Source organism: Ammospiza nelsoni, chromosome 5 (assembly GCF_027579445.1).
Source record: "Ammospiza nelsoni isolate bAmmNel1 chromosome 5, bAmmNel1.pri, whole genome shotgun sequence".
Classification (NCBI taxonomy): domain Eukaryota; kingdom Metazoa; phylum Chordata; class Aves; order Passeriformes; family Passerellidae; genus Ammospiza; species Ammospiza nelsoni.
The window spans coordinates 58,594,833-58,622,026 of NC_080637.1; the positions used below are offsets into that span (position 1 = coordinate 58,594,833).

The 27,194-nt window shown below is 42.5% G+C and overlaps 1 protein-coding gene across 1 annotated transcript; it reads left to right on the plus strand.

Annotated features, from left to right (window-relative positions):
• The first annotated feature begins 1,042 nt into the window (after nucleotides 1–1,042).
• On the plus strand, nucleotides 1,043–27,157 carry TTLL12 (tubulin tyrosine ligase like 12). The gene is made up of 14 exons (XM_059472246.1): nucleotides 1,043–1,183; nucleotides 7,987–8,162; nucleotides 10,127–10,325; nucleotides 11,509–11,668; nucleotides 12,250–12,380; nucleotides 15,107–15,183; nucleotides 19,190–19,306; nucleotides 19,434–19,628; nucleotides 21,145–21,256; nucleotides 22,388–22,539; nucleotides 22,612–22,693; nucleotides 23,129–23,197; nucleotides 24,662–24,800; nucleotides 26,625–27,157. Exons 1-14 carry the CDS (start codon nucleotides 1,064–1,066, stop codon nucleotides 26,774–26,776), a joined length of 1,881 nt encoding a protein of 626 aa, XP_059328229.1. The 5' UTR covers nucleotides 1,043–1,063; the 3' UTR covers nucleotides 26,777–27,157.
• Nucleotides 27,158–27,194: the final 37 nt, after the last annotated feature.

Below are 27,194 nucleotides of genomic sequence, written 5' to 3' on the forward strand. Positions count from 1 at the left end.
AGAGCAAAGAGGTATTTCTTCAACATGGCACATTCTCCACTGACAGTGGTCTGTGAAAGCGAAGCTTTCTTGACCAGCCACTAGATCAGATTTCTTGAACTTGACTATTTCCAGTGCTGTAGGACTCTCCTCCCAGCACAGTGCTGCACTGCCAGTGCAAGCAGCACCGAAGTTGAATTGATTTGAGGATGGGCTGGCAGGAAAAGGAATTTCCAGTCTGTGGAGCAGATAATGTGCAGAGGGAGCGGTGTGGGTGCTCCCAGCAGCAGCAGCAGCGGCACAGCAAAGCCCTGACCTGTGCTCTGAGCAGTGTCAGACACCTGGCTTTGCTCTTGGAGCTTTACAGCCGTACCTGAGGCAAGACCAAAGCTGCCAGTAATGTTTAAAAAGCCTCAGGTTAAACTGGTTTAGGCTATTCCCCACAAAATCTTGGAAGGAAGAGATTTTCTCAGAAATCTCTTCTAAACCATCCAATGAAAGAACTGAGAAGCCAGCACTCCGCTACAGGTGTTTGCAAAAAACACACTCCCTTTTGTACTGACAGATGTTTAAGTCAGGCTTACATGTTAAAAATTCCTTGTCAACGTTCAAAATAAAAAAGCTTTAATTCAATAAATGACTCACACTGTGTTTTTCCTGAGCATCACAACTCACACAAAGCAATTCCCACGGCTGTGGCCAGCAATCAGTGCCTGCCATGCCTCACATCCCACCCGGAGCCCACTTCAGGGGCTATGGCTGGGGCCTTCCAGAAGAGCCCCTAAAACACCGGGGAAACAAAAAACATCTTATGGCCAACACTGCACCACAAACACTGTGAATTTTATTAACGCTCAAGGGCAGAAGAAGAACAAAAGAGAAGCAGAACCCGCATCTGCTCGGCAGACTGAAGCCTCCTCCAGGCCCTTCTCCTCCAGGCTGTCTGAAATCATCCCGGCGCTCCCGGGGCCCACGGCTCCCACCGCGCTCCAGAGCCGAGCCCCGGCGGCTCCGGGAACGCCCCGAGCGCCGCTCCCGCCTCCCCGCCCGCCCTCGGCCCCGCCCGGCGCGTTCCGGCCCGGCCATGGCGGGAGAGGGCGAGGAGGATCTGGCGGCCTTCGTGGCCCTGCATGGGGCCGCGCTCCGCGCATCGCGGGTCCCCACGCAGTACTGGGAGAGCCTGAGCCGCAAACTGCGCGGAGAGGTGGGTGAGCGGCGCTGGGGCGGCTCCGCACGGGAGAGCCGCGGTGAGGGAGCAGCCCCGGAGGGGAGCCCCGGGCCGGGGGAGAGCGGCGCTGAGGGGGCGGCCCCGAGCCGGGGGAGAGCCGCGCTGAGAGAGCAGCCCCGGAGGGCAGCCCCGGGCCGGGGACAGCCGCGCTGAGGGGGCAGCCCCGAGATGGACAAGCTGCGGCCGTGGCAGTGGCCGTGGCCGTGGAGAGCCGTGCTGAGGGCAGCCCCTACAGCCCTGGGCGAAGAAGAGAGGAGAGTCCCGGTGTTGCTTAGCAGGGGACAGCGGGAAAGGCACGGTGCGGGTTGTGTTACCGAGACTGCAGCTCGGGGCTGTAAAAGACGTCAGGTGTATTGTACATATCTGATTTAGTCTTTTTGTTGTCGGCGTGAAGTTTGGAAGCGTTTGGATAGCCTCGTAACTAGCGATACAGTACTGGAGAGAGGTGATGAATCGAAAAAACCACAGCACTGCAGCAGCTTCAAAGAAAAAAATTATCTCTGTCCCAGGCAAATGCAGGATAGTGTCCTCAACCCTTCAGCTTTTTATGCTAAAGAGAGTTAAGAAAAAACAGCAACCGTAGTAGTGTTAGACTAAGGATGTGTTATATCTTAATCCACTATGGTTTGCATTGGCTTTTGCCTGATTTTTAATTTTTTTTTTCCAGTTCAGTTCCACGCAGATCTGCCCTGCGGTCAGTCACTTACAACTGTGCAGAGCTCAGCCAGCTCATGTCATGTGTGCATGAGTTACCTGGCTTGGGCAGCGCTCTTCAGGTGAAGCTGGCCCCTGGCCCTGAGCTAAAGGGAGTGTGGAGGCACAGGCACACTGCAGGGTGGAGTATCCCTTTTCACCTTTGCAGCAACCATCTGCTTGCTTCCTGGAGCTTTGTAGTGAGAAAGGGAAGAGAAACAAAGACAAGAAAATGCGTGATTTTAAACAGATTGTAAAGACACGGGTTGTATTTAGACAGTTTTTTTCTGTTTGCACATCTGCAGCCCAGCCTCAGTGATGAGGAAAGCTGTCTTTGATTTGTGGTAGTAAAGGAACAAGGAGCTGAGGCAGGAAAGAGAGGTAAGCCAAAACCTTTTGTCTGGAGAATTGAGAGGTCTTGAGGGAGACTGGAGGAGCTGACCTGGAGAAGAAGATGTGAATGAGGTGAATTTCTAGTCCTGGGGAGAGAAAGAGATCTGAGAACTGGAGAAAGCAGCTAGTGGTGGTTTGCTGGAAGGCAGGATAAGCAGTGAAGAAATGGCTGAGATGGGGTGAGATGTTTGAGCTGGTAGTATAGAATGGTAGAGAAGGCGAGGGAACTGCAATTTAACACCCATGTACAGGTAAAGTAATTTCTAATTACCTGAGTGCTTCTTTTCCCCATCTCAGCTGCAAAGTAGGAACAGGAGAAAAGCATTGCAAGTCCTGATATGAGTGTTTATAGTCAGGAAAGGTCTGATTATGTTCCTGCTGCTTTCAGTCTGTTGTGTGGTAGTATTAATAACAGGAATATGTGTTTATTACAGAGAAGATTACTGAAAATCTATACTATCTCAAGCATATGCCCAGCCACAAACTCCTTGTGGAATTACACCCCCCTCAGGAAGTACTCATGCAAGGAACTTGGAGCAGGAATATTGTCACAGACATGTTCTATGAAAAATCCTTTCCTTAGGATATTTTCTCCTGGGAAGCTGAGAGGCCTGAAAACAAAATGTAAACAATGGTTATCTGCTGCTGTGGAATGCAACAGGTGCATCTGTGATTGGTCTCATGTGGCTGTTTCTAATGAATGGCCAATCACAGTCCAGCTGTCTGGACTGTCTTGGTCAATCACGAGCCTTTGTTATCATTCTTTTTCTATTCTTAGCTAGCCTTCTGATGAAATCCTTTCTTGTATTCTTTTAGTATAGTTTTAGTATAATATATATAATAAAATAATAAATCAGGCCTTCTGAAACATGGAGTCAGATCCTCGTCTCTTCCCTCATCCTGGGAACACCACCCCAGAATATCTGCTGCTCTGCTTAGGTAGGAGGGTATGAGAAGGGATGTCCTGGAAGAGGATGGAACAGAAGGCAGTATAGAAAACCCAGAGTTGAGAGCTGTTATGTTTCCACATGCCAGTGTGAAGCTGGAGGTAGCAAACTGAACCTGTGCTGTGACCTAATGCAGGCCTGAGATTTGTGACCTGTGGCTGAGATCCTTGCTTGTTAGCAGCTTTGCTGGGAGGGTGTAACACTGAGAAGGTAGGACAATAGAGTGAGGAGAGATGTTTTTATGGAGGCTGGGATGAGGAAAGGCAGAAGGAAGAAAGCACATGCCCTAAGGCAGCAGACTGCTCCTGCTGCTTCATTTTACTGGCAGTAGTGGCTGAGCAGGCTCTTCTGTACTGAATGTCCCAGTGTGTGTGGAAAAAGAGACTTAATTATTTCAGTGAGCTTTGGGAGATAAAGCAGGCTGCTCAGAGTGCTTGTCTCTGCTGCTGCAGCTTCTGGTTTTTGCCCAGAAGGGCAGAAGGGTATGGAGAAAATTGGGGTGTCCAGGAAAAGTTACTATGAGGAGTGCTGTGGACTGGGATAACCTCTTGAGGAGGTAGAGACAGAGTAACAGGAGCTGACTTAGAACTGGACTATGCAGAATGGCTGGAGGAGCAGCAGTAAAGAAAGAAAAGGAGGAGAGGGGAAGGGGTGAAATGGTTTTGGGAATCCAGGTAATAAAGTATAACCTAGGGGACAAAACCCCAGGGCAGTGTAGAACATAGGATGAGTTTCCTTGTGACATGTGTTAAATGGGAGGAATTTTTCCTTTGCCCTAACCTGTTGCAAAGATTAAAACTTTCTAGCATAGAACTTGAAAAATTTGCATCTATTATAGAGATAAAAATATCTCTTGCATCAATACCTCTAGAACCCAGCCCAAGCAGCTGTTATTCAACACTGTCACACGTATTTCAACATAGAGAGTGAATGCACCCTCCCTCCACTGTGTACACCAAAGCCTGTGAGAAGTGGAGGGTTTGGTTGTTTTTGGTTTTTTTTTTAATTTACCTTGGGATCTGCTGGAGCAGGTTTCCTTCTGAGAGCATGATGTAATTGGATTGCTCATTCAAAACATGGTGTTACTGCTGGGTTGGTAAACCTGCCTTTAGTTATTAGTTTTGCATTTAACATTCAGCATCTGTTGGGAGGAAATTCTTTTTGTGTTTCTGGCAGAAACTTGAAAAATAATATGTATGCACATGTAATCATTCACTATAAGTGCTAAAATTGTGTTTCTAGTGTAGTGGATGTTTCTTATGCTCTTGGATAAGCTGTATAGTATGTTTATAAGCCTGGAAAATACAGTGCCTGCATCTAATTTATTCATAATCTTTTCTTTTTCTATTCCAGCCATACACTAAGTTATTTTGCAGGCTTCTCTGTATTGCAGGGAGATTTTTGTAGCCCTCAGATGCTGCTGGCAAAAGACTGCTTAGAGTTTCATCCCAGTTAGAAATGGAGGCTCTTAATTAATTACCAGAAGGAATGCAGCATGATAATACTGGGAGATTTTATTTTCCAGAGCAGTGGAAGGCAGCCTGTTGCTCAGAGGTTCCCTGTGGCCTTTAAAGCAGTTTGCAGTGTGCCTTAAAGGAATTTGCTAGAGATGCCTGTGTGGTAATTGTCACGACATGTGCCTGCTTTGCTGTCGAGTTCTGTGGTTTGCTGGGCTTGGTTGGGTTGGAACTCTACCTGAACATGCAGAGGGAGGGATTTTTTGCCCAAACATGTTTTGCTTGCAAGCAGTTGTGCCACTGGAATGTGTTGGTGCTTTTTTGCTGTCTAGAAGTTAGTGGTTGCACTGGTGGAATACTTGATGTGAGCTCTCCCTGTTCTGCTTCAAGCCAGAGATTACTTTTCAGATTGGTGGTGTGATGTTATCCAGCTGGTTTTTGCTTAAGGAGCTTACTTAAGATTCCCTTAATGGAGCTGCTGTGTTAATAGGTTCAGTGTGACAGCCTGGCTCAGAGGGAGGGAGGAAGAGAGGACACACAAAACTGTCTGTGTACCCACACTGACAACGAGGTGCTTCTGCCAAACCCATCAGTGAACTGCTGAACTGCTTGTATTATCAACTAGGAGTTTAAAAAACAGCAAAACCCTCACAAAAAACCACTGATTAAGGTGGTCTTGAGCTGCTGCTGCTGCGAGAAGTGTGATTTGCTTTGGGTGAGGTGTACACATAGTTCACTTTTAGGTGGTTATAAATTCTCTAGAAGAAATTTTTCATTAAGCATAATTCTGTAAAGGTATTAAAATTGGGGATTTTTTGCTAAATGCAACTGCTACAGCCTCATGTATCTGATAATTTGTCAGAGGGAAAGACCAAACTTTGGCTTAGGGCGTTCGGAATCCCTTCATTTTTCAGTCTTGAGATGATATTAAATACAAAAAAATAAAAATATAAACGCAACAGCTTCCCCTTAGTGTTGTGGAGAAACTCGGGTGTATTCACTGCGGGTGTTTGGTAAACGGGTGGAGCCTGTCCTGAGAGGAGGCTAAAGCTGAGTCAGCCATGGCTGGCCTCCTGTCCCTCTCACAAACTCCTCAAGACAAAAGCCAAGTGTGGAAAACACACACAGGGCCACGATGCAGCACATGCCAAGTGGCTCCCACTTACACTTTCCATTTTCTGATGGCTCCCACTCACTTGTCTGTCGCTTCTCTGCTGGCTAAGGAGGTTGTTGAGGGTGGCCCTTGATCCAGGCAGGAGCACTGAAGTGTCACTTCAGGGAAGAGAGTTTGCTGGCACGCTGGTTTGCTGGCACGCTGCTTTTGCTGGGATTAGCATTTGTGCCCTAAACCTGACCAGGGAGCTCACCCAGCTGGGAGCCAATCTGACAAGAAGTAGTTATGAGCACAGGGCAGGGCTCTTCCTTTTGCTGGGACCTGCCTGCAGCTACATGAATTTCAATAACTACAAATTTTCAAGGCAACCATGCAGAGACTTTAAAAAGCATTGAAAGCTACTATTAGAACAGCAAGAGGTTTTGATACTGCTTACTACTGAGTAATGTTATCCTTTTCTAGCCACTGGAAAACTAGAAATAAATTGTAACTACTATTTTGATACCTGCTGAAGTGAAAGAAACGGAGTTTCTGATTTCATTCTTTCTTAAATAGGTGCGGCTTTAATCTCTAGTAAGTTTGTTTGGAGAGTAATTTTCTTTACCCTAAAAAGATATATGTATTAACCAACATACTGTTAGCATCTCCTTAGCATTTAGCTAAGAAGCTGTGTGCTAAGAAGCTGTTAGCCAATAACAGCTAATAGCTGTTAGCTATTGTTAGCATCTGGAAGGCATCACTGCCCATGGCAGCAGGGATGGAACCAAGATGATCTTTTAAGGGCCCTTCTAACCCAAGACATTCTATGATTTTTTATCCAACATGGCCCCCTCTCCTTTGCTTTCACCATGCCAGAGGAAAATACCATCCCCTGTTCCTCAGAAGGGAATTTCAGATACTTCTCCCCTTGTTTCTGATCTGTGAACTGTGGCTTAAGATGAGAAGTAGCTGTTGCTGTCCTGCTGACTTTCTCCCTGTAATGGTGGACACTCCCTCTTTGAGCAACTGTCTGCTTTTTCTAGGTGCCCTTTCTTCATAGTTGTGGAGTTGATTTCATCACCTTCCCGTTGAGGCTTAGCAAAAATAATTGTCCTGTAGAAACACTCACCTGAACAAATGAAAACTTGTTGCTGCCACTGGCATTTTACAGCTAAGTTGTCAATATATAGAAGTAATGATTTTCAATAATGTGGCATTGCAGGCTGTGTGTTGAACCATTGCAGGTTTGGAGTGTTGAACCAGTAACTTGAGAGCTCAGACTTTAGACCTTTCTCCTTCCCTGCTACTTTTTAGTCATATTAGATTGAGGCAAATCATCTGTCTGCCCATGCCTGGTTTATTAGGTAGTATGTGAGTGATTCTAGCAAAATAATTCCCTCTGAAAAATTTCAACAGTCTTTGGAGGCTTCACCTATTTTTGTCTTCCTAAAAGCATATGTTCATTTCGAAATTATGGCAGTTGTCAGCAGGGTCTTAGTTCTGCCAGATATGCAAGCCCACTGTTTGGGAAGGGAGCCCTGTGTGGTGACTGCCCTCATTTCTCTATGTTCTAGATGGAGTTGTTGCATCCAGAGTGGGCAAGAATGTAAACAAACCCCTTTCAGCACCTTAGTAGACATAAGTGTATGAAACTTAATTTTATATATAGCAGTATAAGGAATCTCCCAATTTACCTGGGGGTGAGTGAGCACTGATAGTTCCTTTAATAGGGAAAGAAGAGAGAGAGAAGCAGGCTGAGATTTTTTAACTGGTTCAGAACTCAATTGGGAAAAGCTCTTTTTCTTCAGGGACCTTAATGTACTTTAGTATGGTGGTGGGGCCTGGGTAACACTTGGTTTTGCAGGTCTTAAATTACTGATTTTAGCAAAGGTTGAGCAAGGGTATTCTGTTTTCAGCCTCTAAAATTCTTAATGAGATGTTAAACTGATAGACAGTCATTAGTAGACCTGCTGCTGCCAAAGAAACCAACAAAGCTTCCTGCCAGTATTGACTAAAGAAACTTTCCAAACAAACAGCTCTGTTAAAATGTGAAAGAATAAATACTGTTGTTCATTAATCTCTTAGGTTAAAAATGCCATCAGATTACAGGGAAGAAATGTCTGCAGGTGTCTCATTGTGCATATCAGAGTTCTATCTTATCCAGTTGCATGATATTTTCTGCACTTTCCATCTCAGATATTTGATGCTGGTGACTACTTTGGAATAATGCAAGTAGAAGAGGTGGATGACGAGGAAGAAGTTGATGAAGAAATGGAAGAAGAATTTAAAAAGAAACCAAATCCTGGAAATGAACCTTGTTTCAAAGTTATTGTAACAAATGAGAATGGACTTCAGGCCTCTAATCCCAATAGGTGAGTTGTGTTTTTGAAAATATTGTTCAGTCTTTGAGTAGTGTGAAATCCTAAAATAATAGTGACTTGCCTTGAGACTTGTTGGAACCTATTCAGAAATCCTCTTTTCCACCTCTAAGACATAGCTGCATGTTTGAGGAAAGATGCATGCTATGAAGCACCCCTTGCAAAGGGTACTGGGAGCACAAATATCTTAATGTGGTTCCTTTTTAAATCATGCAGGAAGATACTTAGAAGTTGCTTTTTAGTAAACTCAGGGAGAAAATAAGGAAAAGGCAACTTTGAAATTATTTCTGCAAAAATAAAGCATACCTTTGTATCTGCAAGACTGTGTGCCTGTGGAAAAAAAACTAAAGAAATACTTGTGATCTCCTCATGCCAAGAAGGTACTCACAGTAATGTTCTGTGGGCTTCCATTTCCTTCAGTTGGCTGAAATATAATTCAAGAGTGGTCATGTGCATGTGTGTGGAATTTAATATATTAAATTACTGTTCTCTTGCTAACAATCAGCTTATCTGTCATGAGTGTAAGACTAGGAAGCATGTATAAGACTAATATAAAGTTGTGTAAGAAACAACTTTATATTATAGTACTGCTTTTTGTGTTCTTACTGGTTTCAGATATAGAACAGGGTATTTGTCATACATTAATAAAAAGCAGTGAGATGAAGTCATCTCTGCTGGAGATCTAAGTTCAGTTCTGCTCAGTTCTGTAAAACTTCTGTGAGACCATTCATACTTTTTAGATCTTTGGTAAACATGCAAAATCTAAAAAATTAAATTAAGCTTGATGAGTAAAACCAACAAAGATTCATAGGTATGTGCCTTTATACCCCTGCCTTAACCTTTCTAAATCTGAGAATACACTTGAATTATCAAATTCAGAACCAGCTCCTGTGATAATCTTGGGCTTCTTTGCAGCATTCAGGTGTTTGAATGTGGGAGCAGAACACTACCACACCTGTTTGCTAACATTTTGAAAGAGATTGACCTTAGCATTCTCTGGAGTCTTTAATTTTAAAATTAAGTGAGGTTTCATGTGTGTGTGGAATCTGGGATACAATAATTGTTCAACCATATTTGCCCTATGTGACAGCTAACATGTTTTTAGATTCCTGAAATGTAGGTGTTGTGGAGGGTATTTTATGTGTTGTGGGGATTTTGCTAGCAAGTAGAGTTGAGATTTTGCTCTGTAATTGTACAGTCAGGTGATATCACCAAAATGTGAAGAACCTTCTGTTTGAAAAACTGTGGTTTTTTTCTAAAAGTCATGCAGCCTAAGCAAGGATTAAACTTGTCAAGGGAAACTGTGCCAGATACGTATGGTTTTATTTTAGGTTAGATTGTAATTTTTTTAAGCAATGCAATTTTTAAAAAAAATAATTTGGTGATACACCCTACCCCTACCCAAAGAAAAAAAAAGACAAAACAAATGGAAACAATCAAAACTTATTGCTCATTTTCTTTTAATAGCACATACAGGCTTCTAATGATCAGACTTCTCCACCTGGCTTTACAGATGACAGTAGATATCACAAACCCTGTGGCTAACAAGGACCTCAAGTAATTTTTCAAAAGAGTGTATTGTTTTCCTGGTTAAGGCAAGAAAGTCAGGTTGTTGCAGTAGAGTTCCTAGTGATAAAAAGGGAAGGCATTTGTGTTCTTGGCTTTTAAAGGGAACAAGCTCATAAACTGAGTGCCTGTTCTTTATCTGCTCCTCATTTTCATGGAAATGCTCACTAATAAGTTTTCTCACCATAAGCTCTCTAGAGCAAAACCAGAGTGTAAATTACTGCTGGAAAGTTGCTCCTGCAATGCCCCAGTGTGTGCTCAGGGAGCCGATTAGCTATCACACCATCTCCAGGGAAAGGCAGCATTTGTTCAGAGCATGTGTGTGTCTGTGTGAGTGTGAGCCCTGGGTGTAACCCCACCCGGGCTGTGGTGCCACCCCAACTCTCCTGCAGCGTGTTCCTCGTGGACCACGCCTGGACGTTCCGTGCGGAGCACGCGCGGCAGCAGCTGCGCCAGGTGCCCGGCCTGCTGCACAGGATGGCCAACCTCATGGGCATCGCCTTCCACGGAGAGATCCCTGACGAGGGCAGCATCCAGCACGTGCTGCAGGAGATGTGGAAGTACAGCCAGACCTACCAGCTCTCTCAAGGGGTAAGACTGTGCGGGATGCTAAAAATTTTGGGGTGGATATGTTCCAATACATAAATATTAGCAAAGATCCTTACAGGTGTTCTTTGTCATTGGAAGGAGAGCAGATGCTGCTTTTAGGGTGTGTGGGTAAGACCTCACAAGGTCACCCTGCCCTCTGTAGTCCTTCAGCACTGTGCAAACGTGTCTTGAGCCTTCAAATGCCTCAAGTGCACACATGCCATTTTTGAGGGAATACAGCCCTTGGGGTGCAGGTGAAAACCCAATTGTACCATTTGCATTGGAGCTCCAATGGTTTTTTGAGTCTTTTGAATTAAAAAGGAGGAAGATGAATTCTTTGGCCTCAGCCCTATGCAGAATGGGCAGGGCTAGCCCTGAGAAGTGAGAGCATGAGGAGACTGCCCCTATTAGCTCAGGGTCTTGAGACTGTTCTCTGGACTGGTCATCTTTATCATTTAAGCTCAAATTTAACTCACAGTAGAATCAGGTCTGAAATCCCTGAGAAGGGGATTCAGTGTGACTTTTTCCTTAAATGAAAGAGAAATCTGAACAGTATCTCTGAGTCTTTCTATCCTATCTCTTTGTTTCTCAATTTGTCATGAATAACTTGTGAGTGAAATGGCATTATCTGTGTTACTACTTGAAAAGTGATTTTCCAGAAGACAATTAATTCATCCCATAGCTGAACTTGTCTTCTGTTCACTTTTCTAGGAAATATCTCAAGTCTACTCTCTCTGCTCCATTTCTGCCTCCATAAAAAGGCCACATTAGTGCTACCAAGCAATTTAAAGTTTATTCTCTCATTCAGGATTTTTTCGTGATGAGTGTTGCAGGAAGGGGGCACTTTGACGATGCAGCCTCCACACTTGCAGCCAGCTGTTGTTGCAGGTGGCAGTGTTGCTCTCCTTCACACTTAAACTTCACACACTTTTTAGCTGATTGATTCTGAGAGAAACTGAAGGAAAACTAATCCTACCAAGCAGCCTTCTGCTGGTTTAGCTGTCTTAAGCAGCTGGTTTGGTTCAGGGAAAGTGGGTCTGGTAGGCAATAGCAGTAGCACAAGAAAGAGGAGGCTGAAGCAGGAATCTGAGAAGTGGTGTAGGAGTGCTGCCAGTGCCTCTGTCTCATGGAGCTTTCCCTGCAGTCCATGTGTGTCCAAGATGTCCCCCTCTGTTTATTCATGCAGACTGCAGAGGAGAAGGTTCCTGTCTGGTACATCATGGATGAATTTGGATCACGCATTCAGCATTCAGACCAGCCAAGTTTTGCAGCAGCACCTCTGTTTTATATGCCTCAACAAATTGCTTACACGATTCTCTGGCCTTTGAGAGACCTTGAAACTGGTGGTGAGTGTGTGTCTGAGGAGCTGGGGTTTTCTTTAAAGTTTGCAATAGAAAATGGGCCAGTTCTTACAAAATCATTGAACATTTCACAGTAGAACAAATGTTTCAAGACCAAAATGGCTGCATTCTTGTAACACTGTCAAATATAAAAGTTCTCTTTGTCTAATATTTCTGTATTTTAGGATACAGACCTTTTAGCAGTCCAAAAATGTTGCTATTGACAGAGAATTTAAATCTTGCATCACTACCTTAGTGAAACTGCAAATTCAGTCATCTGAGGGATTAAAAAAAAATCCCTTAAAATCTGTGTTTGTAGCTTTGAGTTGGAAAGTCAGGCTCTGAAAGTTGGGAAACACCAGGCAAATGATTTATTCCTGTAATCTTAATCAGGGGCCACCCTCTGCCTCCATCACATGAAGATAAACATCCTAAATAATACTTCTTTTATCATGTTTCATTAATTATCTCTAATTTTTCATTGAAATAACAAAAGTTGTGCTGGTATTGACTGTGCAGCTGTCATTTGAAGATTTTCAGTGGGAAATGAAAGGCAGTTCCTAAAGGTTCTCCTGGTTTTGGTGCAGATGAGGTCACTCGTGATTACGCTCATGGGGAGACGGATCGCCTGATCAGGAAGTGTGTTTTGTTACCCTGGCTGCCTGAAGTGTTGGATGTCAGCTCTTCCACTCCAGAGCCACCAGATGAGCATTACCAGGTATGATTTTAACAGGTTAATTCCATATCTTATCTCTTTTAAGAAGAGGCAGAGTCTAGAAAAGCATTGCAAGAATTCTAATTTTGCTTCTTTTTAAAGACTGATTCAAAGGACCCCCATTAAAATAAAAAAACAATTCAATGCACAGTGAGACAAGAAATGTCTTATACGTAATATTTAAGTATTTAAATACTGAGCAACATAAACAAGTTTTAATATTTTATTGCTGTATTGCATGGCTGTTTTTATAAGCACACTACAAGGTACTTCATATGAGGCATCCATCTTCCAGGTAGATGTTTGATACATTGCCTAATAGGCTTATTGATTGAATTTGTTATTGTAGCATTGCTGTTCAGTCTTGCATTACAGAAAGATTTGTTTTATTATTGTAAGATAAGTTTAATTTTTCAGACTGGATGCTGGGCTGTGTTGTGGTTTAGAACTAATAAATATTGGAGCAGAAACATTTTTAAGTTGATGGCACTCTTCTAAAGTACTGATTCAGTTTGTTTCCTTTCTAATAAACGTTTGGGATATTTTAAGGATGTGAAATGAATGTTTGGAATCTCCTTGTCATGAACAGCGTCTACATAAGATTGACTTATTAGAAAAATGAGGAAACTGATACCTATGAGGATGCTACTGGCTACTAATAGCATTCAAAATACAGCTTCTAAACCCCAACCCTGTGTTTCTTTATGGTGGATGAGAGGCAGAAAATGCTCTATCCATCTTGTTATTAACAATATCTAGTCAGAAGTGAAGTTAACCTGCTTCTGCTAGGTAAAGTTGTGCACTCATAATAGCTGGGCTGTCTTGTAACCTAAGGCAGATGGATTGGTTGTGATTTTGCATTTTTGGAAGAGCTGTACTTTGCAGTAACAGAGGGACAGCAATGCACCCAGAGTTTGTCTTATATGTATTCTGTTGGCAAAAGAGCCTTGGTCTCAGAAAAGGCAACTTTTGCATGTTTTAATTCTGTTTTGGTATGATCGGGTCAAGTTAAGGAGCTGTGTGGCAAACAAGTCCAGAATCCTCCTTTACCACTCTACCTTAAAAACATCTTTTCAAGGTAGCTTTCTTTTTAAACTGCCTCTGCCACTCAGCTGTTGAGGGGAGATGAGAGCTCTACTGATGCTAGAACCAACCAACAGAGCTTTCATTTACTGCTAGACATTCTAGAGTGAAAGAAAGTCTCAGCTAGTGACAAACCAGTGAGGAGTGGCTCAGGGCATGCCACATCCCTAGACACCAAAGGTGACACAGCTAGAAAGAGATAGAGCTAGATACAGCTAGAAAGGTGATACAGCTAGAAAGAGATACCATGTTGCTGACAGTTCTCATTATATGTAAAATAATCCCAGTTGCTGTGACAACTCAGCAACATTTTGGCTTAACTTTTTGATACCTGTTTTTTATTCTGTTATCCAATTTGGGTTTCCAACACGGACCACAAAGGCTGTAACTAACTTAGATGATGCTGTGGGTGATGATGGGGCACTGATTGCAGAAGCAAGTGTCAGGGGAGGCAGCTTCTAATGGAATGTCTGGGATGGAGGAAGTATCTCATGGGACTAGGGAGATTTCAACAGCTCCCTGGGTTTGAGCTGCAAAAAACACAGTAATGCATCCTCTGGTACTGTTCTGAGAGTTGTAATCTTCTCACCTTAAAAGTACAGGCTCCTTTCTTTTTCTGGAGTGACTGCAACCATTATTTTTTATTTGTTCCTGCCCAGTCTGGATATTTCATGTAGAGCAGTGAATCCATGTTACTGCTTCTGTGTCAGGGGTTTAGTCATCATCTTTTGAACTGCTATTTTTATGAAGCTGTCAGAGCTAAACTACCTTTCATATTTCTATCTCAGAATAGATAATTTTTAGGTAATCTCTCACCAGTTTTCAGAAGGTGGTGTCTAAGATCTTTGATTACCATTGTGGTTTTGTTTGTCTTTCCACTTATGCAGGATTTTATTGCTATACCAACCTTAAAGGTAAAGAAGTGCATATGTGGCTGGACAGACACCTCACTGCAATTTATGACAGTCTGGATCAGCTGGAATTCAAAGAGCTGTTGCACAGCAGCAGCTGCTTTTCTTTCTCAAGATGTACTTCTCCTGTCCCAGAGTTTCTGAGAGCTGCTTCCTTTTGCAGAGCATCAGCAGGGATGCAGAAGTGTATTTCCTTTTAGCAGTCAGAGGGGGGCTGTACAGGATGGAGAGAGACATTGCAGGCATGGCTACTGCTGAGGACTGCAAAAAACGTTTTGCTCATTTTCACAGGAGCAGAATTGGCTTCCAACATCCTATAATTTTTTTAGTCATCTGTAACAAAGTATCACAACTAAATGGTCAGTCTTCCATTTTGTTGGAAATACAACAACTTTGTCTTCTATGGCATATGGTTGGCTGTGATTTGAGGAATTTTTTTTTCATGTTTAGGAGACAAGAATTTCTCAGGGTCATTCAGCAGTGTTGGTGTGCTCTGGTCTTGAAGCCTTATTTCTTACTCCTTTTTTGAAGCCTTATTTCTTACTCCTTTTTACTGTTAGGATTTCCTTCTGCCTCTGTTCTTGTACTGATTTTTTTTCTGATCAACATAGTACACAACATAATGGAATTGTAACTTTGCTGAAATTCACTTGCACCAAAGAGAATGGAGTAAGACATGCAATGGACTCTTTCATTCTGCCTGGAATTAACTTTTTGTGGTTTTCTGTTTTCTAGGCAATTTTAGCAGAAAACAAAGAAAAACTTCCTGTAGCGATCAATCCACCAGTTTATGCCAAAGACAAAGTTTTCAAGTATGTATCCACAAACAAAATGTTTTCTTACCACCATTATGTGCAGTAATTGCAGTGTTTCAGGCTGAACAGCCTTTTCCATCTTTGAACTGAGGCAAGTTAACGGTGGGTTTATATGGAGCCACTTGCCTAAAATTCTGACTTACTAGTTACTGCTCTTGGATTTATTCTTTAAAGTGAACGAATTGTCACTTACATAATTTCTAAAAAATAAATTTAGTTTGGTTTTTTGTTTCTTTTTTTTAGTAAGTGCCACCTTCTGGTGAAAGAAAAGTTGCATCATGTTTTAACACTAAGTTAGACAGTGTTGTTTTCTCTAAGAATGATTTAAGGTGTAGAAGAGGCACTAAAGACTTGTCTTCTGCATTATAGCATGTATGTCCACAGGGGTTGCTCTGTGAATATATAGTAGACTATTCCCCTTGTTCAGATGGCATTACCAAACAAGAATCCTATAAAAACCTGGCATGTTTTAAATTGGGCATGTGCTTACTACAAAAATGAGCTGTATGCTGTCAAACCATCTCAGAAGAAAGCTGGAAGAACATTGCAAAGATAAGGGATTTTTTTGAGCAAAAACAGTGGTGCTGCATGGCCAGGCTGCCTTGTTACTGGTTTTATTCCAGAACAACCATTGCTTAGCATGTGCTGTGAGTTGCTCTCTGGGGTGTTTGTGGTCTGACACTGGGATCACAGTTCTTGCTTGAAACCTTTTGCTTAAATGCTAAAGTTGCACCAAAATGTATTTGGTAGGTGTACTTACACACCAGCTTCTTGTGTTGATTTGTTACTCCCTAGATGAAGTTTACTTGAGGAGAACTACTGAGAATCAGAAGTCACTTCTTGTGGAGAGGCCAGTGGTAGTCAAGGTTTCATTTGTAGTTGAAATCTCTGGTTACATGACTGTGAGGATAAGCAAAAGCTGATACTTTTCATCTGATGTACTCAGATACAGGAGTCAAAGGCAGATGCATTCTGATAGAGGCAGAAAGCAATACTTAGGGTGTTGGGAAACACATATTTATCACTGCTTACCTCTTTAGTTTGTATCTTACATTTCAAATGAATGGCACTCACATTAGGCAGGGAAGGAGCAGGAAGCACATGAAATTATTCCTGCTTTTCCTCTAAGAAATTTAATCCACACCCAGTCAATGTACTCTTAAGGGCTTCCCTCCCTTTTCTTTTATCTTGTTCATATCTGGACAGGAGGCTGTAAGGTCTCTCTGAGCTCTGAATTTTGTGTACTAATGTTCCTCCACAGGTAGAGCAGCATCTCAGAGTCCAGATGACTGAGTGGGAGCTGCAGCCTTCCAGTGCTCTTGGCTTTCCCTAAATGTTTTAGGGCTGTCACCCTGGGCAGACAGATGGGAACATATGGAGCTGGCTAGATGGGTGTAGCCTGTTAATAATGTTTGTGCTCTCCTGTGTGGATTGCTGCTGTTTTAGGGGATTCAGAAGAAATTTAGGCTGCAAAGTTTAGAACCTGGAACAAACTTTTAGCATCTTGTATCCAAGCAGAGTTAAGACAGAGAGTGGAAGATCAAATAAATGTTTAACCTGAGCTCTAAAAAGCAGGGGAGTGAGTACAAGTAGTTTGATACAGCAAATTTATAGGTTTAATTAGGGCTTGTAGCATAGTAACTGCTGCCCTAGGGAGATCGTTCTATCCAGCTGTGCTGATTGCTGAATTGAAAAAAAGAATCTAAGAACTAAATGCTTCAAAGACAGATTTATTAGGGAAAGTCTTTCCAGTTGGTGTTGGGCTTGATCATCTCTGTTTCTTTTGATCTTCTCTTTCATGTTTCTTTTCAGCTACATCAGTTACTGTTTTAAAACGTCCAAAGAGCTGTTATGAGGCAACTCTTTGTTTTGGTTGGTCTTGTCAGCTCTGTGCTGTGGGAGTTGATTCTCATAACTGCTTCATAGTTTTAGATATTTAAAGTTTCAAGTTAAGTAAAATCTAAACATATTTATCTTACTTGTATAATTTCACTGAATGTCATCTTTAATCCCAGAGTTCATAGCATCCCTACCAGGACTTCAGTGAGACCAGGGGAAAAAACTTCAGGGGAAAAGACCCATCATTTGGGAGGCATGGTTAGCTGGCTTCATTAGTTCAGTGTGCCACTGATACTGGACTGAAAGGTCCAGAATAGCTTGGCTGATAACGCAGGATTGCAGTTGAGGTGTCCTGCCCTCTGCCAAAGCCACAGTGGGACTTGGTGCATTCCTTACCTGTCTGTATCTTTTTGTGGCATTACCAGTGTATTACCTTAGAACAAATGAAGTGGCTTTATTGCCTCTCTAATCTTAACCTCCCTCATCTTATTGCAATGATGTTCTTGCACTTAAAGCTAAATTGAGCTCCCCTATTTCTTTTGTGCTGCATTTTAAGCAAGTCTTCAAATATGTAATCCTGAGTGCTCTGGGACAGGATGGTGACTTGTAGGGTGTGTTTGTAAAGAACCAGTTTGGCATTTTCTGAACAACTTCAATTTTAGTACTTCTTGTGCTGCATGTGTTCTTTCTTGCCTATTTGTGTGTAGATTTTGGGTGCTTCAGGACTTTTTTACAGCATTTTATCATTGGCCTTATATCTTTAGGTCACCACTTTGATTTCCTCTTGCTCCAGCAAGGACTAACAGCTGCTCCAAACCAGTGGATGTTAGGGGAGCTTGTGGGTTTGGCAGCACTTGTAGTGGATCCAGTACATTTGGTATTACACTTTCCCCTTGTGTGCAGACTTACAAGGAGAAGCCAAGAAGCCACAAATTGCAGGAAGAAGTGCTACTGGGACTCTGTGGAAATACTAATTTTGTTCTCTTGCAACAGTGAGGAAGGACTGGTGGCTTCTTTCAACAGGCTGATTCCCTTCATCCAGAGTGAAGTCAGCTCTCTCAGTTACAGGCTTCAGCACAAATAGTATAAATATTGTAATATCTCACACATGGAGCTATGCAAAGCACCTTACATACTTTGCTTTTTAAAGAATTTATTTCCCCCTGTGACTGGGCTATTTCTGCAGTTCATCTTTTTAGAGAAGTTAGAGAAGTGTCTCTCAGGGGAATATATTTTCCAGTTGGTTAGTAGTGGAGGAGGAGAGGAAAGTTCTACAACTGATAAGAATCGATCTGGAGAGAAGGAAGAATAGAGTAGTTTCTCATGGAAAAAATTAGTGTCTTTTTATTCTGTTCAAATGTTTCCTTACCATGAGAATGATATAAAAAACAGTCTTGCCTTTTGAGTTAACATGCTGAATTCTGAATTAAGTGGCCTCACTTAAAGCTATAAAGTCATCAAAATAACCATTATTTCTATCTGCTTATTTTAGCATCCAAGTCACTGGTTTTATTTGAGAGGGAAGTTTCCTAAGCTACACAACAATTTACCTCATTCTTAGTTACATTCTGAAATGTATGTGAGGTTTGGGTTGGTGTTTTGTATGATTTTAAATGAGGTTGAGAGGGAATTTGTATCAAGCTTTTCAAAGTTTTCTGTATTCCCAGCATATACCTAATGTACCTACTTTCATATGTTTGGGTTATTTTGAGTTCTGAACAAACAAAAATAATCTTCTGCAGCTACAGAATTTAGCTGACAAGATTTCCTATGACTTTCTTTCATGTGGGTGACAGCAAGTTGATTTTTAGAGCTCTTTCAGGAGTGAAGGCATTCACAAGGCCACTCTTATTTCTGGATATTTCATGTAGAACAGTGAATTCATGTTACTGCTTCTGTGTCAGGGGTTTAGTCATCATCTTCTGAACTGTTATTTTTATGAAGCTGTCATCTCTATCTCAAAATAGATAATTTTTAGGTAATCTCTCACAAGTTTTTTATCTATCCCACTTCAATTTATGTTGTTTGTGTGAATCAAGAAGAGATAGTCACAGAGAGTGTATACAGGAAAAGCATAAAAGTTTTTTTTCTATTCAAGCATTAGTTGATCAGTTTCAGGAACTAAACTGACATTTTTCTTCTTTTGTGTGCTTCTTTCTTCTAGGGTTTTCACAGACATTCCTCAAGTTCTCAACAGCCTGACACATCCCCGTTTTGTATTCACAGACAACGAGGGAGAGGCAGACATCCTCTACAACTTCTCACACTTCAAAGACTATAGGTTAATTAATTATAGGATTCATTATTCCCCTGATAATACTTCTTTTTAAATTTCTTTGCTGTAAAAACTGTGTTCCCAAAGGCCTCCCCAGCGTTCCCCCTTCACCAAGCACTTGTTTGCGTTGTAGGAAGCTGAGTGAGGAGAGGCCTGAGGTAATGGTGAATCAGTTCCCATGTGAGAACCTCCTGACTGTCAAAGACTGCCTGGCATCCATTGCCAGACGAGCTGGAGGACCAGATGGGCCCAGGTGGTTGCCTCGGACTTTTAACCTCGAGACAGAATTGCCTCAGTTCATCAGCTGCTTCCAGCAACGTGACAGAAGGTGACTTGTGTTTCCTTTTCCCCAGGTTTTGTCTTGTCTTGATCTCACTTTCCTCAAAGAACAGGAGCCCACATTTTGGTCTTGGCAGCTGTTGCACTACCATGATTTAGCTCTTGCTGCATTTATATTCAAGTGAATTTTACCTCAAAAGTGGAGACTTTTTAGGTTTTTATTTTAGGTAAAAGTAATTCAGCAATGCAGTTTGAAATGCAGAAACTTTGCTGTGATTTGAATACATAGTTGAAGTCCTTGGCTCTTTTCCTCGTCAGGATCTTGCCTCTTGTGTTTAACAGATATACAGAACCTCAAAATGTGTTTGCCACAAATGTGGGATTTTATTTCAAGGGAACAGTAGCAGTTGTTCTTGCACTTAAGCCAGAATGGAAAATGTTTAAAGTACTTGGGTTCTGTAAGGTTATGAAAGTAAAATTAGTGTTAGACTGGAGCAGTTATGGAGCTTTAGGGTTTTAAATCCACACTTCTGCTGGTGCAGCTCCCTTGGGTGGAAATTATGGTTTCTCTTCTTGTGAGAGAGAAAGAGAGCATTAGCTACTGCTCTGTCTGGCATGGAGTACTGTGGTTGAAAGGTTGCTGCTTTGGTGATGCCTGTTTTTTATGGTGACACCTGCCAGGTGTTTCATTTGGCCATTATTTGCTACACATAATGTCTTATGGACTGGCACTGACCAGGAGAGAGCACATCTGCCACGTGTCCCTTTGGTTTAATTCCTTTTCAGCATCAAGGACGGACCATGCATGCAGTGTGTATGTAAGCTTAGTGGGAAGGAGGTGGTAGGGATTTTCAAACAAACAAAACAGAAGTTAAATGCTATCTTTAGCTCACTTTATGATACTTTAATAGTTTGAGGAAAGGACATCAAGCATCACCCTGTCCTGACTTGAAAAGATAGGTGGAAAGACCAGCATATTGCTGGATTTTCTCAAGCATATCTCAGAATGTTGCCCCAGGAGGTGTCTGGAGGCTAGAAAGTGAGACAATGGTGGTGTGGTTTTATTTTCCTGTAGTGTGAGCTGCTGATCATCTGTGTGGTTTTTTCCCAAAGCGATGAGTTCTGGTGTCATTTAATGTAAATGATTTTGAGGTGTCAGTAGGGACCAACTTGGAAAATTGCACACTACCCTGCCAGAGTGTTCTCAGGCTCCTGGCAGAACAATTCCACACTGTGACTTGCTTGTGCATGTTCATGGTGATGCTGTTGATGGGTTGTTTTCCCCTTTTGATGGAGTCAGATGCAGTAGAAGGAAATAAACAGTGAGACAGAGTTAAGCCCTAACTAAAAAAAAAAAAATTGTAAAAGGTACCACTGCCTTTTCTCTCCCTTATTCCTAAGACCTACTCCTCCCAGCTGTCAGCAGGAGTCTTAATTCTTGCAGTGTAGCCCACAGCTTTCTAAAGTATTTTTTCAGGAGAAGACATGTATCCAGCCAAATGGATATTTAGCCGGATGAATGAGGTGGATACTTACAGGTATTGCTCTCTCACTTTCTCTCCCAGAGGAGAAGATAATCACTGGATATGCAAACCATGGAACCTGGCCAGAAGCCTGGATACCCACATCACCAACAACCTGAACAGTATCATCAGGCACAGGGAAAGCAGCCCAAAGGTGAGAGGGCATGGTTTTGAATGGGATTTAAAAAGCAGAGCTGAAAAAACTGCTTCATAGAACGAGGTCTGAAAATACAAAGGAAATTTATTCTTCAAAATACATATGCTGGCCATAAGCATACAGTTCAGAGTAAATTCAGTGGCAAATTGGTAAACTCCAGTTGTTGCAGAGATAAACTCAGAGCCTGATGTTGCCTTATGGAAAGACTAAAACTTGCCCTGGCTGTAGTTAGCATTGCTCATCAATTTGGGAACATGATTGCTTCTGTCCCCTGGTTGGTGTTATTGCTCAGTGGCACAAAGGGCCACCCTTGCCAACAGGAGATGAATTATGGAGCTTTTTACAGGGAGCCTGTGACATCCACCTGTACATCACTGTGTGTGAGCTCTGGAGCTCGCTTCAGAACCATTTTTTGGTGACATGTGGACTGCATGTGTTTTCTGGGGTACAGAAATGCACACAGAATTGCTTCACAATTGTTGCAAAACAGCAAAGTCACCAGTTTTACCAATGAGAACATCCTAGCCTCCATGTTTCCACACCCTGTAGTCAGAGTGTGAACAAAAACAACCTTGTCTATTCGTGCACCTTTCTGAGGAAAAGCTGAAATGCAGCCAGGGCTGCCCTAAGTCACTGAGGTGCAGTGACACTTGCATTTCACCTGAGCTGTCCCTGTGCTGTGCTGCAGGTGTGTGACACTAGCATTTCACCTGAGCTGTCCCTGTGCTGCAGGTGTGTGACACTAGCATTTCACCTGAGCTGTGCTGTGCTGCAGGTGTGTGACACTCGCATTTCACCTGAGCTGTCCCTGTGCTGCAGGTGTGTGACACTAGCATTTCACCTGAGCTGTGCCGTGCTGCAGGTGTGTGACACTAGCATTTCACCTGAGCTGTGCTGTGCTGCAGGTGTGTGACACTTGCATTTCACCTGAGCTGTCCCTGTGCTGTGCTGCAGGTGTGTGACACTAGCATTTCACCTGAGCTGTGCTGTGCTGCAGGTGTGTGACACTTGCATTTCACCTGAGCTGTCCCTGTGCTGTAGGTGTGTGACACTTGCATTTCACCTGAGCTGTCCCTGTGCTGTAGGTGTGTGACACTAGCATTTCACCTGAGCTGTGCTGTGCTGCAGGTGGTGTGCAAGTACATCGAGGAGCCGGTGCTGTTTGAGCGCGAGGACGTGGGGCAGGTGAAGTTCGACGTGCGCTACGTGGTGCTGCTGCGCTCGGTGCAGCCGCTGCGGCTCTACAGCTACGACGTGTTCTGGCTGCGCTTCTCCAACAGGTGCTGCCCTCCCCTCGCAGGCTGCACTGCTGACACAGAGCCCTTAAACTGAGGAGTTGTTCTGTTCCTTAGGGTGTTCTCGCTTGATGACTTGGATGACTACGAGAAGCATTTCACCGTCATGAATTACGCTCCTGGTGCGACGTTGAAACAGGTGAGCAAACTGCCCAAAACACTCCCTCACCTTTTTGTTGGTAGAAAATCTTCTGGTGTTTGCTGTTAGCAAATAGTCTGTTTCACATCCACTTCAACAGGGTGTTCAAAATACCTAAAGTCCTAAGCAAATACTTTCCTAGACTCTTTCCCCTCTTTGCCCCAGTCACCTGTGGTTATCTAAAGTAATACAAACCTATGTTCTGAATGGAATCCACATTGAGACAATAAAAGAACTATAAAAAACAACACCTTGTCATTGTCAAAGCCTTAGTGTGATCTTTTACAAGAAATCCTGGAACAAGGAAGGTATTCGGGAGCTGTCTTAATTCCCTAGTTCTCTACTTGCATTTGTATGAATAGCAAATATATTTGATGCTCTGTTCTCTTGTCATTCCTGACCAAGTCAGCCTTTGATGTTACTGAACTGTTTTAGGTGCACTGTGAAGACTTTATTCCTCTGTTTGAAAAACAATATCCTGAATATCCTTGGACAACAGTACAAGTAAGTCAGCAACTCATCTTTCTCATGTAAATGTTCATTATGTGGTTTGAGTTTTTTATACTCAGCAAACCAGCATTTCCAGAAGTCTTGGGTTGTTAGGATTTTTTTTCTTAGAAGACATATTTCATGTGTGTCACAAAGGAGATCATATGTTAATCTTTACTTCAAACTGTGTAATTTGCCCTCAAATACTTGATTGTTAGAGGATTGTATTTTTAATTTGAAAATTTTACTTCATGATCACACTGTGATAATTCTTTATGTTGGACGTAGCAATACAGCCAGTCCTGACTACTCTCAAGCAGAGTTTTCTGCTGCTGCCCCAGCTTCTCTGTGTTAGAAGCCTTGCCAGGGCCCTGTCCCTGCTCCTTGCACAGATGACTTTTCACAAGAGCACAGATGGCTCTCTCATACCACAGCATCTCTTTACTGTAAAAAGGAAGCTCCAAATACTACAGTTCCATAAAACATGCAGGAAGGCACATGAGGGCCCTCTCATTGATTTTCATTTTTCCTGTGATTTGTGCTTGAAAGAAAAAGCTGAATGTGAAGAGCTACTTCAGAAACATGCACAAAACGGAATTCTTTCATTCTTCCATATTTATTAGGAGCTGGAAGAAACAGAGTGAATGATAGCTGAGCCTTTATATGTGCATATTCATTCAAAAGTGCATAAATTTCCAACTGTGACTTGATTTCCTAGATTAATTCACATTTGTTTTAACTAGATCCTTGTATACTCAGACTATGACAGGGTTTAAAATAGTCTGAAAGAGACTACAAGGGGTGAAAAAAGAGATGTAAAAATACACCCTGTAGGTTACTCAAAGTAGTACAGTGTACAGAAAATAGAGGGAATGATTCACTGCAGCATAAATTCAATGCTAAAACTCACATCTGTGTTCTTCCTGGTTTATTTCGTTTCCAGATTGGATATCTGACTGTTTTTCAAAATACCTATGTAATACATTCTTCAAATTTCTATGTCCCCCCCACCTTTCTTAGGGGTATAAATGGGTAGAAGATTTTTCATTGCAGAACAGAACAAAACAAAGCAAGACTACAACTGAATGGGCAGGAAAAAAAGCAGGAATTTCACAATTGTACTGCTGGTCTTCACAGAACTCTCCTAGGTTTTCTTTTTCCCCTCCTCTACACATAAGTGCAATACTTGGCGTAATGCCTGAGAAGGGGGTTAATTCTAATGTTAAATGCACTATTTTTAGGATTTCCATAGTATTCGTTGGCTCTCCAGAAAAGTCCATGGATGTTGCCTGGTGCTTTCTTTGTGTTGGCATTAGGTCTAAATGCACATTTGGAAGCCAGTACTGTGCAGATTTTCACCTGTTGTGTAGTGCAATTGATACAAACCCTTTCAAACACTGCATGAAGTGATTAGAAACATGTGTTGGTTTTATGGAAGCTCACTGCTCATTCAGAATTCACTGCTTTTTCTGTTATTAGGCAAGTATTTTTAAGGCATTTGCTGAATTGTTCCAAGTTGCTACATCTAAGCCTGCCCCTCTTGGCATCTGTGATTATCCATCTTCAAGAGCAATATATGCCATTGACTTGATGCTTAAGTGGGACACCAGCAGAGATGGTGAGAAGCTCTTTATTTGAGTGTTGAATTATGTTTGTGGACCTTTTCAGAAGTCTGTTCTCTGTGCCTCCCACTGACACCTGAATTTGCAAATTTGTGGGGAAAGCATCTGCCATGCTGCTTAACAGGAGTGATGCAGCTGCCAGCTGCTGGGCTGCATCCTTGTTTCCCTGCTGCTGTTGTTCTCTGGAGAAAAACAGAGCAAAACAACAGGGGGGTGGGGGAGGGGACCAAAAGAATTCAATCAAACCACCACACACACAAAAACCCCAAACAAATGTCTGAAATACCCAACTCTCTATGAAATTCTTGGAGACATCTAATTGCCTGTGGCTTCCAAGCTTGGAGCAGTGTTCGGTGCACAGTGACTTACTGTGACAGGGAAGGGACCACATTCACCATTTCAGTGCTGTTGATGTCCTCAGGGCTGACATTCAGCTGTTACCAGTCTCTGCAAGAGCACATGAGTGAGGCTGCTTCATGTTAGTGCCACAGCACGGCTGCCTACCTGAAGCCTTTCTTCCAGGCAGCTGTGGAGGATGGAGGACTGGTTGCAAAGTCTGCCAGACAGAATAGTCTATTGTCTCACTAGGAGGCTCAGAAATGTTCTGTAAATGTCCCTGACTCAGACATGTGTTCCTTGTAGAAGTAAAAAAGTAGCAGAGGCACCAAGACGAAGAGAACTGCCAGGGAGTATTGAAAAGAGCTGAGCAGACTCTCTTTGTGTGGTACTGGGTTCTCTGGGACACAGGAGAAGTTGCTTGCCTGTGCCCATTTGCCTGCAGAGCAATTAGATGTTGTGTGTTGGGTGAGTGCCCCATGGCCGCTGCTGCAGGGACTGATGCTGTGAAGATTGAGTTGCTTCATGTAGGGACATGATTGAGAAACAGGAGATATAAAATGGAGCCTTTGCTGCTGAGATGAGGTGGAGCAAGGGTTGAATGTGCTTTGTTATGTCCATACTGGATCCTGTTTCACCTGTCCCAGAGGTGTCCTGAATGGGATGAGCAGAGCAGCTCACAAACGTTACTGGATTGAGGACAACTACTGCAGTAAAAGAACCAGCCTCACATTACATGCCTGGCTGAACATGAGCTGCACAGGTCCCTGGCCTTTAGAAAGTGAGGGGTGGTGCCGCTGGCAACGCTGTAAAGCTGTGGGCAGCCTGTGGACAAAGAGATTTGTTGCTCCTGTGCAAAGCACAGTAGGATTCACTTATCCATCAGAAGGATTCACTTATCCATTCCCTAACTTAACAATCTCAACACCAGACGTTAAACAAAATCCTTTGGTTTTCTCTGCACAGAATGCATTTGATTCAGAACTGATGAAGTTTTAAAAGAAAATTAAATTTCCTGACTTCCTTTAGGAGTGGTATGAAGTGGCAGATGGGGGTGGCTGCAGTTAAAGGAACAGGACTGCTAAATATCTAGGAGGTTTAAAGAAAGCAAGGTTTGTACTGAAATGTGAAAGGAGAAGCAAAGTTTTCTTGAAGATGTTTGAGACTGACAAGCAAAACAGCTGATTCAGGGAGATCATATTGAATGGCTGCAAATTTTCATTCCAGAGGAGGCATTGAATTAGCACAGTAGTTCCAGAATCTGTTGGATAATTGTCCTCTGGATAATGATGGTAGAACATACTTCTGTCCCTCCAATAAAAAACAACCCACTGAAACAAAAACACCCTGCTGGCTTGGCAGTTTGAGTCACAAAAGATGCTTTTTCCAATAATTTTCTATAATTTCTGGATTAAAGAAAAATAGTGATTTGGGATCTCTGTAGAGTTTGTATTAAGCAGCAATGTTTGTGTTTGCCTTGACAGGGAAAAGAATTATGCAGCCTCAGATCTTGGAGGTGAACTTTAATCCTGACTGTGACAGAGCCTGCAAATACCACCCTACCTTTTTTAATGATGTCTTCAGCACCTTATTTCTGGATGAAACAGACAACTGCCATGTGACACGCATTGTCTAACCACAGGAGATTTGACTCCATCAATTTCCTTGTCAGATATGCTTAACAGCAGGATTTATATTTCAGTTCTATGAGCTGCTGATGCAACTGTTTTTCTGTACTGATCACCAGGGGAAAAAAAATTATCTCAGAAGAATATGCCATAAACTGTATTGATAATCCCTTTGTCTGCATTGTCCTCGTCTTGCTTTTGTTCTTTCTGTAAAACATAGCTCTGTGTTGACAAAGTGTCTTGTTTATTGAATATTGGAGACTTCAGAGTAGGATTTGTTTTTCAGGTAGCCTGATTGCTTGCTTGCTGGGAAACATTGCACAAGTTCTTTGTGTCAACATTAAAACTATAATTTACTGAATCATGTTGGGGTTTGTATATCCCTTTCTTATCTACCCCTCCTATACAAAGATCTAAAACATTCTG

Excerpts from the sequence above, each read along its gene's own strand:
- TTLL12 (XM_059472246.1), top strand. The coding sequence starts at position 1,064 with ATGGCGGGAGAGGGCGAGGAGGATCTGGCGGCCTTCGTGGCCCTGCAT. Across the intron at positions 21,257-22,387 it reads ACAGGGAAAGCAGCCCAAAG|GTGGTGTGCAAGTACATCGA; the intron begins GTGAGAGGGCAT and ends GCTGTGCTGCAG. Across the intron at positions 22,540-22,611 it reads TGGCTGCGCTTCTCCAACAG|GGTGTTCTCGCTTGATGACT; the intron begins GTGCTGCCCTCC and ends TCTGTTCCTTAG.